Below are 12,471 nucleotides of genomic sequence, written 5' to 3'. Positions count from 1 at the left end.
AGGGCCCCGAAGACGCCCCTTCACCCGCCCCCTCCCTGTGCGCGTGAACTGGACAGCCTTTAGTTCTCGCGAGAGGTTTCCCCCCCTCCCCCCAGCTAGTGAGTGCGCGAACGAGAAAGGAGGAGGGCTCTCCGGGCGAAAGCACTGCAGGCGCCATTATCCTCTGTTTCTCTGCTGCACCAACGTCGACGTCTTCCCTACTTCCCGGTTATTTGCGGCCCATAGGTAATTAGGGTTATTGGGGCTTGGGTATTATGGGTTCGGGCAGGGGTTTGGCCTCCCTAAAGGCTGCGCTGACTTTTTCCAAGTCTGGTTTTTCTCGGGCCCTTAGCGGCCTTACAGCCTGAAGGGAGGCGCCGGCGGGAGGCGGGGCTGTCGCCTCCTCCAGCGCCTTGATTGACGCGGCCTTGGGCCAATCGCTTCGCCCTCGCGCCACCGCTGTAGCTGGGGCAGCCTATCGGGCCCGGCGGCGGGGTAGGAGAGCGCGGGGAGGGCGGTGGGGGCCTACGCTCGTTCTCTGTCTAGCTGTGACCGGCTGAGGCGGCGCGGCGGCATAGGGACGGTAGCCTTGCCCGGTGAGGAATGGGGCTGGGCGAACGGCGCGTGGGTGCGAGGGCCGGAGACCAGTTTCTCCACTTGAGGGAGGCGGTTGGGGCTGCTTGGTGGTTGGCCTGTTCTGGGATGGAACGTTGCCGGGTTTCCCCTCCCCCCACCTCCGCCATTTCCCTGAGCGTATATCTGCAGTCTGCGCTGCGGTACTGGAGGCTTCGGGGAGTCGCGAGGCTTGTGACGGTGGAATGAGCTGCAGTTTTGTAGTGTTGGGAACTAGGTCTTGTGGGAAGGAGAGGGGGTCGGCGGGCGGGCCCCGAGGGCGGTAGAGAACGCCGCTCTCTTTGTGTGGGTTCCGGCGCACTTGGGCGCTCCCGGCCTGGGCCCGACGCGGGAACGGGCGAGCTGGAAGGGTCGGGGCTGCCACAGTTGCTTTGTCTCTCCCGCGGTGGGGGGAGGGCGCGGGGGACGAGGTCTCGGGACCGCGTGGTGGGTGGGGGAGGGGGGGTCCGCGCTCGGCTCCGCCTAGTAGCACGTAGTCGCCATTACGCGGGCCGCCATTTCCTGTCGGATCCGGGTGAGGAGAGGTGCGGCGCTGGTGCTCTCGCCTCGGGAGCTTTTTCAACTCCTGTTGCTGGGCCGTTGCCGATCCCGGTGTCCCGGGCGTTGGAGAGAGAACGGCATGTTTGCGCTCGGCTGGCCACGCATGTACTTAGCGATTTTCACGGTCTGAGAAACGGTGACTGAAGGACCTGAAGGATACTTGTTTATTTTCATAAATAGAGCCTGCGGTCGTTAAACCACTTTACCCAAATCTTCCACCACACCTCAGTATTTAGCTGAGTGATGGGCCAGGTTAGCGTTTCAGTTGGTCATTGGAAGAGTGGAAGGCGTAAATATGGCCTTGATTTTTAGCTCTAAGCTGTTCAGCTATTCCTGGGGGCCGCAGGTCGCCGCTTTTTGCCAGTCATGAGAGGCGAGCTAAAAGGCTGTTTGCAGTCCTATCGCCAGTGCGGTGTTGGAGGTATAATTGTGAGGTTATACCGCTTTTAACGTAATGTAAAATATCTCGCTAGTGATGGTGTTGGTGTTCAGGGGTTCTGTTGGATAGTCGAGTAGTATTAGCAGTTTGGGTGTGCTCCGGTATCAGCTTTGCAGGTTTATCGCTCCAGTAGATTGACCTGCCGGTTGGGTATGGCTTGAATTCGCTTTTGTATTTGTAAACTTTAAAGATTTCAGAAGGTAGTTTTTCAAGTCACCAATGGAAAGAAACCCAAAAGCGGTTTAAAATCCCAATGTAAAAATAATTTTGTGTATCTTTTTATAAATTTATATTTTTCGGGAACAATAGTGAGACTCATGGGTTTATCGATATGCCCTACATGTGTCTAGTTTTCTTTGTATTTATCATATAAAATAACTAATTGCTGTGGTGGGACTTGATCCAAAGGCTAAAAATGTGTTTTTCCTTTTACAAAAGAATCAGATACGGTCTTTTGGCTTGTGTTTTTGTGTTTGAAGGCAATTGTTTGGAAGTTTAAGACCCTAAAACAAAGAAGCAAGTTTTAGAAATAGATCTTTTGTTTGTTGTGTTCAAATTGGTGTTGATTAGTATTCAGTAATAACCAAAAAAGCAAAACTGATTTGTGTTGGTTTTTATAGGCTACTGCAGCACTAGGGTGTCAGTTGGTCCCGCCCAGAACACTTCAGTTCTGCCCTGCAAGGATATATTTAATAACTGGTATGTTCTAGAAACAGTCATTACTTTTCCCTCGTTTTTAACATTTAGCAAGATGCACAGCTTACTTTTCAATAAACCAATTGTACTAGCCTCTTTATTTTTCAACAGATTGGTGTGTTCCTTTAATACAAGAAAATGGAAACTGAACAGCCAGAGGAAACCTTTCCCAACACCGAAACCAATGGCGAATTTGGTGAGAAGACATTTTAACAATTTTATTCTTGTTGGTCTGTTAATTTCATTATTACTTTGTATGTTTAATTGGAGATCCCTGTCAGTTATATCTGAGCATATATTTATGAGCCAGAAGTAACTCATTTGCATAGGTAAAGGTAAACTGATTAAAAGAAAGCCAGTAAATGTAAAACTAATGTTTTTCTTGCATTTTGAAGTTTCTTATCCTTTGAAGTGTTGTCACAATATCTTGTGTTTGGAAAACCATTTGGAATGGAGTGCTTAAATTCATGCTTAAAAGTCCAAGAACCAGTGCCTTTGGCCTTTTTAAAACATACGTAAGATTAGCAACAAATCCCTTTAAACAGTGGACTTAAAGTTTCTCTAATCTATAGGTTAAAATTGAAATGTAATTAAACCTACCCTTCCTTGAAGATGCTGGTGCTTTCTGAAATTTGAACTGTTAATTTTTAGGTAAACGCCCTGCTGAAGATATGGAAGAGGAACAAGCTTTTAAAAGATCTAGAAACACTGATGAGATGGTTGAATTACGCATTCTGCTTCAGAGCAAGGTATAAATTTTATTCTTGAAACTTTGAAAGTGGTTCTTAAGTAGGAATTAAGAAAAGTTCTGATTGAACCTTCTGGGAAGCTTGCAAAAGCTTACAGCCTGCAGAATATAAAAGATTTGTTTGGCTTTTCCTAAACAGACTTTCTAGGTTATGGTAATTGTGTTATTTTGCCAACAATTAAAAAGAAAGCCCTTAACATAGTGAGCCTACTACAGGGCTGAACTAGGAGATGGGTGTGGATGATCCTTAAAGCATTAATGGATTAAAGATTGTGTCTGATTACATTGTGAATTCATTAGAAAACATCCTGGTTGGCAGCTTACCTGACTGATAATACACCTCACAATGTGAAAGTACCTACTGGCATTTAAATTATTTAATTGGCTTGCAGAAAGACATTGTAAAGTTAGTGCTATTGCTTAAGTTTTAGACTCAGTATGTTCTGAGTATTTCAAAGCTCTGCCTTGGTGTTTAGTCCCTAAAGCACATAGACTCTTTAGTTTTTGCTAACCTGATGGTCTTGACATCCCCAGATAGATTTTCATCTCTATAACCAAAAAAGAGTTTAGACATGTGTGGTGTTTGTTTGTTTGGCTAAAATCTTAAGAGCGTAGGAAGACACCTTAATTCTAGGAAAAGACAAAATAAGTTTCTTTTTATTTTCTCCAGAATGCTGGGGCAGTGATTGGAAAAGGAGGCAAGAATATTAAGGCTCTCCGTACAGACGTAAGTATTAAAGAGTTTAAACTACTACACAGGAAGCTTCAGTTTATGTGTTTGTAGGATTAAAGAATTGCATCATAGAAATCATTTAATAGTCTAGATTCAAGCCTTTTATAATAATTGGTTACATAGATGATTTTCAAGGTTTGACATTCCTGATTTAACAAAGCCCAGATTGAGCAGGGGGTGGTCTATATTAAATCTCCCTTTCTAATAACTTTACACCAAATTATTCACTTCAAGCAAGATAACATCTTAATTAGAAATAACAATATAAAACTCCTTAATTTGTACCATTTCCCGTGTATGAATCAAGTACAGTATTACTGAAAACCATTGCAGGTGGCTGATTAAACTCCAAATTTTTTATTCCCTTTTTTTTTCCAATTTGCCCATCTGTTCTTTAACAGCTTGCACATGGAGCACAAAGAAATTAAGGTTGCATGATTAAGATATGGGTAAAGAATAGAGTAGGCACTTAATCTTACAACTGGGAAGCCGTTTGTCAATGCCGATGATTTGTTTTGAGTCTTCATATTTTATAGTGGGTTGACTCTTGTGATTAGACACATTAAATGTTGGTATCACCAGAAGTGAGCATATTTATAGGACTTGGGTACACCAGATTTCCTAAATTTTTTTTCTCATGTACACACTCTTGATGTTTTCTTGCTAAAGTTGAGGCAAATAGTAACTGTTGAATACTTATTTGGTATTTTTTCATTTCTCTCTTGGTCACAGATCTTTGTATGTTCCTCTTGATTACTGTAAACTGAACTTGAAAAATTGTTTAAATTTTACAAACTTGCCTGTAGGATCTAGGAGTGCGTTTTTAAATCTCCAGGAAACCAAACAGTCTTAACAGTTAGGGTTTTTGGTGGTGTGGGAATTTTTGTTTTGTCTTTTATAAACCTCTTTCCTTTTAATCCAGATGTTCTATATAATTATCTGGGTTAATAATTTCCCCATTTCCTCAAGAATTCGAGTCATGACAGGTTTTGTGTCTACCCTCATGAGCCAGCCTGCTACTGAAACATTGTTTGTTTAAAAAAAAAAAGTACCATCATTAAAGGTCCTTAAATGTTAAGCCACAGTCAGATATAGAGAAGTCCATTATTGTGTTAGTCTTCAGAACAACTTAAGCTTGTTTCATTAATTGAGAGTATGAGTATAGTTTGTATTAAATTAAAATTTATTGCTTTTCCCCCTTTTCCCTCTCCTTGTTTTTTTGGCCATATATCTCCGTTGCCCATGTACTGGATCGACTTACCCCTGCGTTGCCCACCATGACGTTGGCCCATCCGCCCCTGAACGCCCATGTGAAAACCCTGGTTGGCTATGCCCAAAAATGTGCTCGTTGCCAAACGGGTACCATACTTGACAACTTCTGATTGAATGCCCATGCCCAATGCCAACATCCACGAACGCCAATGACCAATGCAGTACAATGCCAGTGTTTCAGTCCCAGACAGCAGTGGCCCCGAGCGGTATGTCCCAACAGTTTATGCCTCACTGCCTGATTAGAAAGAGAGAAATGTATTTTATTACCTGCCTTTTATATAATTAAATAGTATCCCCTTTAGACGGTGTATTGTTTTTCAAGTTTCTGTCTTATTTTCCCCATTAAGTCTTTTTGTCACTGAACTTTTACCGTGAGTTGCCCACCCAAACGATCCACTAATTTTATTTCGATGGAAGGAGCACAGCTTCAAGTGTTGCATATTTGCTGCATTGTAAATCAAATTGTTACCAAAATAGTCTCTCGCTCTGTCTTTGTGGCCCACCTTGCTTCCCAACATTGCCTGTTCATAATTTTTTCTGATGAAATGCTAACTCTGGTTCACTTTCCTTCACTTCTCATTTGTGTTGTCTTTGTTTTTGTCTTGCATTTGTATTTGTTTTCTTGCAGAGCCCATTAGTGATCTAATTTCTAACTGGTATTCATAACCTTACTCCAAATATAATGTTCACCACTTGCATATTCCCCCACTTTGCCTAAGAGAAGGTGTGCCAGTTTTACCAATGTAACAGCGAGGGTATCCTTAATTAACTTAGTGGTGGCGGGGAACATAAGTATTCAACTCTGCTTCAGTTCTGGTCAATTTATTGCCCACTTAATCTGAGCCCTTCCAAGAGCCCATTCTCTGTCTCTCTGCAAGTCTCCTAATAATGTTACCATGTTTGTATTGGGCATAAAACAAAATGCATGTGAAAAATGTATAAATAGGTTACTTTAAATGGGGAGGATTAAATAATTGTATGTTCTTCTCTGTAAAAGTTGTTTGACTACTGGTGATGACCACAAAACTCATTTTTCTTTTCCACCTTTTTTTTGTACTATCTGGTATTTGTGATGTTTGACAGCATATTGAGTATCAGTGCTGATATTGAAACAATTGGAGAAATTCTGAAGAAAATCATCCCTACCTTGGAAGAGGTAGGCTCATTTTTAAAATGTATTTGGCAGTTGGGGGGTGCTTAAAGGATGTTTTAATGAGGCAAAATGGGGGAGGTGGAGAGACATTGGCTATAACAGTTTTGTAGCAGCAGTGTGTTGCACTCTGCCACTTAAGGTGCAGGGTTATTATACCCACATTACTTGTTTGAAAATGTAGTCTAGCCACTGGAGTAGATAGGAACTACCTGTGGCCATACACTTTCATGAGGTTTAGCATATGTTTTATGGGCTTTAGTTTTAGAGATTTTGAGTTAGAATAATGATTGTGGGACTGTCAGAAAGGACTGTGTTTGATTTAGTTCAAGGATTTTTATGTAATCATTTATTTACTAGGTGTATAGAGAAAAGCAATGTATGTTGATTCTTAACGTAGATAAGCAGTTTCTTGTTATTTAATGATATAGATGTGAAATATGTTGTAGTAGCTTTACCAATATATGCGACAATAGCCTGATCACACTAGACACTTAACCTATTACTCTTATTTTTCTACTTTCAGGGCCTGCAGTTGCCATCACCCACTGCAACCAGCCAGCTCCCGCTCGAATCTGATGCTGTGGAATGCTTAAATGTATGTCATAGTGCCATTGAACCCCACTGAAGTATGGAGCCTGGCCCATAGGATCAATTTTATTTTCAACATAGCGTACTTTTCCCATCTCTATAGAAAAAAGGCTTAAAAACATGATAAATGAATGGTCTTACAACTCACTGTTGACCCTGCTCCATGCTGCAGTGGGAATTAACTACATTTGCAAAGTGCTTTGCAGTCATTTTTATTATGGTGTTATTTGAATGTTAATAATAATTTTGTGGTAACAGCGACATGCTAAATGGCTGCAGTGTGGGTATGGTGTTGCAGGACCTGAAAATAAAATAGTTTTTTAAGGTGGTGCAGAATGTCCTTTTTGGGCCTGGCTATTGAGGATAATAAGCACATAACTGGTAAAGTTATTGAAATATAAATTCAGGTTGCTCACTGCAACAGTATATTGGTATGCTTATAGCAGATAAGTGTGTATTCTTGGGGAATCCTTGATTTGGGACTAAAATTTTATAACTCTCCCTCCGCAGTACCAACACTATAAAGGAAGCGACTTTGACTGCGAGTTGAGACTGTTGATTCATCAGAGTCTGGCAGGAGGAATTATTGGGGTCAAAGGTGCTAAAATCAAAGAACTTCGAGAGGTAAAGTGATAGTTTTCTTTTTTCCTGCCATATTACTAGAAAATAGCTTTTTATGTGGACTTGGTTCCATGGGCTTCTCTCATTCCCCTTTTTGAGTTTCCTCCCTTAAGTTTATCTAGTTTGCTAATTAAAATATAACAGAAAGGCCTGGCCATGCTATACAAGTTATTTTGCCAAAAATTTATTGTGCAAAGTCCTAGTGTTACTAACAAGCTTTCTATATGGGGGGAAATTTTACTGAAATACAAATTAAATCTGTCTAAACCTGGACATTGTTTTGTACTGCATTTCCTTTTTTCTGATTGATCAATGATTGATTAATGCTGCTTTTTTTGTAAATCTGTTACAGAACACTCAGACAACAATCAAGCTTTTCCAGGAATGTTGTCCTCAATCCACTGACAGAGTCGTTCTTATTGGAGGAAAACCTGATAGGGTTGTAGAGTGCATAAAGATCATCCTTGATCTTATATCAGAGGTACCTTCAGAACCCTTTATTTTATTTGCGCTTAATTTTGTAAAACAGATGTCTTGTTCAAAAGTACTTTGAGAACATTTAGACAAATGGCTTTTACTTATACTTTTCCTTCACCTTACAATTTTCTATCACCCTGCTTTTAGCTATCACTTTAACTTAGAAATACTTTGGGAGAATCTGGAGAGTTGTCTTTACATTGTTGGTGAGGTTTTTAATAGCCTTTGGTCCTTCAAAAGAAGTTTCTATGGTTCCTTTATAGTACTACACTGCATACCCAGGATATCGATCCCCTCAGCCCTTGGGGTGGTCACTTCTTCATAATCCCCATTGTGAAATGTGAAAGGGGTTTGTAGTCTGTTACTTAAGCTCTAAGGGTAAAATAAAGCTGTTAATCCTTACCTCGCAAGCAGTAAAACTCAAATTTTTTTGTTTGAAACTCACCAGAAATGCTTTTTTTAAATCCTTCCTATCTTTGCATATATTCCTAGCCCTATCTCGAGTACCTCCCAGGCTAAATACAAAGGGCTTGAAATGTTCTGTTTGTTAAAAGAATGTTTGGTGTGAACTAAGGCTTTTTCCTCAGTCTATAAAGTTGCTATGTTTTTGTTTCAGTCTCCCATTAAAGGACGTGCCCAGCCTTATGATCCCAACTTTTACGATGAAACCTATGATTATGGTGGTTTTACAATGATGTTTGATGACCGCCGTGGACGTCCTGTGGGATTTCCCATGCGGGGAAGAGGTGGTTTTGACAGAATGCCTCCTGGTCGGGGTGGGCGTCCCATGCCTCCATCCAGAAGAGATTATGATGATATGAGCCCTCGTCGAGGACCTCCTCCACCTCCTCCTGGACGAGGTGGCCGGGGTGGTAGCAGAGCTCGGAATCTTCCTCTTCCTCCACCACCACCACCTAGAGGGGGGTAAGTTTCTTTCATCCACACATTAACATACAAGAAGTTGCACTTTATGGGTAGAGGGGGTAGGTTTTTATTTGATATGTGTGACCAGCCGAGATTACAACAAGTACTATGCTTGCAGAGATCTAATGGCCTATGACAGAAGAGGAAGACCTGGAGACCGTTATGATGGCATGGTAAGAACTTTGATATTTCATCAGTGTATTTATGAGTGCTAAAAGGGGTCTTAAAGTCGGATAGCTAACATTTTGTTCAAGATTATTAACTGAGGAATTTTGTCTTACAAACGGGCTTTTGTAGATAGATAGCCACTTAAGTCATTGTTTTGGGTGTTTGCTGGGATATTAAGACTTGTTCCATCTTTGTTTCCCCCAAAATACATGATTACTGCCAGTGTATATAGAGATGTGAAATAATAATTGGTCATATAAAAGTGGTGATTCAGACAAATATAGTGCAGGTTCATATTAATAGTTTTATCTCTAACACAGGTTGGTTTCAGTGCTGATGAAACCTGGGACTCTGCAATAGATACATGGAGCCCATCAGAGTGGCAGATGGCTTATGAACCACAGGTTGAGTATCATGGGTGTTTATTATTCATGTCACTAATAATTTTAACATTCTCGTTTACTCATCGATAAGTGTTTTATTTCCCCCCATATAACATTTTTGTTTCTTGGGATACTGTGTACCTGAATGGTTTCTTCCCCTGAGGATTGTCTTTGAAATTTACTTACTAGGGAAGATATAGGAGGACTTTGCTTTCCTAATAAATTCTAGGGGATTTAATGTTAAAACACCTGAAGTTTTGAAGGTGAAGTAATTTTCTGTTTTTTTCTGTTCTGTTTTTAGGGTGGCTCTGGATATGGTAAGTTTTCTTCTTTGTGAAATCAAATATTATTTCATGCTTTGTAAATGAACTTAATACTCATTATTTAAATCAGATTATTCCTATGCAGGGGGTCGTGGCTCATATGGTGATCTTGGTGGACCTATTATTACTACACAAGTAACTATTCCCAAAGATGTAAGTATCTTTAATATTATAAGGGACATTTAGTAAGTCATTTTAAGTTCCCTGGCTTATAATAAAAGGTTTTAACAAAAATATTCCATTTTAGGATTAAAATTGTGTTTCAAGGACTTCAGCTGAGGCGTCATTCTCCAGTTTAAGCCTTGTCAAAAGATGTTCAGTACCATTAAAAAGCAGTTAGGAGGGTTCTGAGCCCCTGGTTCATTTATTAAAGGAAATGTCTATGGGTGATGTAACTACATTGTAATTCAAACCTTGATTAGTGTGGGGCATTAAATTAGCACAGTATAGTCAATATGTTGTACAAAGTTAATACTCTTGATGGTCACTGAACATACAGGATAATACTTTGAAAGTATATAATAAACACTTGTTTTTAAAACTCTTTTCAGCTGGCTGGATCTATTATTGGCAAAGGTGGTCAGCGGATTAAACAAATCCGTCATGAGTCAGGAGCGTCGATCAAAATTGATGAGCCTTTAGAAGGGTCTGAAGACCGGATCATTACCATTACAGGAACACAGGACCAGATACAAAATGCACAGTACTTGCTGCAGAACAGGTCAGTTTGTTTAGCTTTATGTTAGCCTAAACATACTAAAACCTTAAAAAGCTTCTCTTCTCAACTGATTTTTCTTTTTAGAAGCCATGGTGTCTCAACCTTTTGGGGACCTAACTTCTAAACATTCTAATAGCTTTGCTTTAATTTTCTTCTGCTTTCTTACTAAATAAAAGAAGACATTCAATACTAATCTTGCTGGAAGAAGCCTTAACCAAGCAAACTTCTCATTTCTCTGGTGAAAACTGCTGCCAAAACCACTTGTTATAAATTATACAGAGCCTGTAGAAAATATAGAAGATTCAATGGATGTTGGTCTAGTTCTGTGTGGAAGACTAGTGATTTTGTTGTTTTTAGATAACTAAATCGACAACAAATCACAGTCTGCCATATGGCACAGGCCATGCCTCTACAGGACAAATGATTGGTGCTGTAAAATGCAGCATTTCACACCTTAACTGACATTTCTTTGTCTTTTCTACCAAATATTAACAACTCTGGATTTTAATTCTGCTCTACTAATGTCTGATTTACTGTTAATCTTTTTTCTTGGGTTTTACATTGCTCTAATTTGTAATTGCTAATGTTTTAATTCTTATCTCTGTGTAATGGACATGTTTATCATTTTAATTTAGCATTGAAATTGTCTTAATGTTGATTAAGATGTTACGAACAAAAATTCTAATTCGTACTTTTTTTTCTTTTCTTTTATAGTGTGAAGCAGTATGCAGATGTTGAAGGATTCTAATGCAAGATATTTTTTCTTTTTTATAGTGTGAAGCAGTATTCTGGAAAGTTTTTCTAAGACTAGTGAAGAACTGAAGGAGTCCTGCATCTTTTTTTTTTTATCTGCTTCTGTTTAAAAAGCCAACATTCCTCTGCTTCATAGGTGTTCTGCATTTGAGGTGTAGTGAAATCTTTGCTGTTCACCAGATGTAATGTTTTAGTTCCTTACAAACGGGTGGGGGTGGGGGAGGGTGTGCAAAAACTAACATTGAAATTTTGAAACAGCAGCAGAGTGAGTGAATTTTAATTTTTGTTCATTGTTGGTGGTTTAAAAAAAAATCCCCCCATGTAATTATTGTGAACACTTTACTTTGTGATCACTGTAACATTTGGGGGGGGTGGGACAGGGAGGGAAAGTAACAATAGTCCATATGTCCCTGGCATCTATTCAGAGCAGTGTGCAGAATGTAATGCTCTTTTGTAAGAAACGTTTTATGATTTTTAAAATAAATTTAGTGAACCTATTTTTGGTGGTCATTTTTTTTTAAGACGGTCATTTTTCAAATGGCTGAATTCCCCCCAACCTGCCCCCAAACTAAACACTAAGTTTAATTTTCAGTCCTCTGTTGGATATAAATAAATGCATCTCTTCTTGGACTTAGGCAAAGTATCTTGACACATTAAGTTCTGGTGATTTCTTAAGTAATTTGAAAGTCCATTGCTTGGGAGGAAATTCCACCACACATTCATGCTTATAATAAGCTGGGGATTTTTGTTTGTTTTTGCAAATGCTTGCCCCTACTTTGCAACGATTTTCTGTTTGTAATTGTGAAGAACCAAGGTGGGGAGCAATACAACAGATATGGAGTAGTTGGTATAAGTATATACCAGAAGCCTAATGGCAGCAAGTTTTATTAATCAGAATAATACTTGGTTATGGAAGTGACTGATGCTAAATAAATTCTGATTATTTTTTATTAGATAATTTCTCACCTATAGACTTAAATTGTCAGCTTGGTAGTGTCTATTAGTTAAACTTTGTAAAATATATATATATATTCTTGTTTTTCCATTGTATGCAAACTGAAAGAAAAAGATGTACCATTTCTCTGTTGTATGTTGGATTATGTAGGAAATGTTTGTGAACAATTCAAAAAAAGATGAAAAAAGTTCCTGTGGATGTTTTGTGTAGTATCTTGGCATTTGTATTGATAGTTAAAAGTTCACTTCCAAAATAAAACTCCCAAAATGCTAGATTTGATGTGTGCCCAATTCGAACAAAGGTTGATTGACACCTGTAAAATTTGTTAAAACATTCCTCTTGTAAGGAAATACAGTAATCTTAAATTA

At 39.5% G+C, this 12,471-nt stretch overlaps 1 protein-coding gene across 1 annotated transcript; it reads left to right on the top strand.

Annotated features, from left to right (window-relative positions):
- The first annotated feature begins 118 nt into the window (after positions 1 to 118).
- HNRNPK (heterogeneous nuclear ribonucleoprotein K) lies at positions 119 to 12,471 on the top strand. Its single transcript, XM_082842782.1, has 17 exons — positions 119 to 225; positions 2,212 to 2,290; positions 2,399 to 2,483; positions 2,939 to 3,036; positions 3,706 to 3,762; positions 5,203 to 5,246; positions 6,124 to 6,196; positions 6,717 to 6,788; positions 7,292 to 7,405; positions 7,755 to 7,883; positions 8,496 to 8,803; positions 8,922 to 8,976; positions 9,292 to 9,375; positions 9,656 to 9,671; positions 9,748 to 9,830; positions 10,229 to 10,398; positions 11,110 to 12,471. Exons 3-17 carry the CDS (start codon positions 2,426 to 2,428, stop codon positions 11,141 to 11,143), a joined length of 1,395 nt encoding a protein of 464 aa, XP_082698908.1. The 5' UTR covers positions 119 to 225; positions 2,212 to 2,290; positions 2,399 to 2,425; the 3' UTR covers positions 11,144 to 12,471.

The sequence above is a fragment of the Leucopleurus acutus genome (assembly GCF_964270905.1).
Source record: "Leucopleurus acutus genome assembly, chromosome: 7".
NCBI classification, from domain to species: Eukaryota; Metazoa; Chordata; class Mammalia; order Artiodactyla; family Delphinidae; genus Leucopleurus; species Leucopleurus acutus.
The sequence above is the reverse complement of the archived record's forward strand: the minus strand, read 5'-3'. Positions and strand labels throughout refer to the sequence as shown.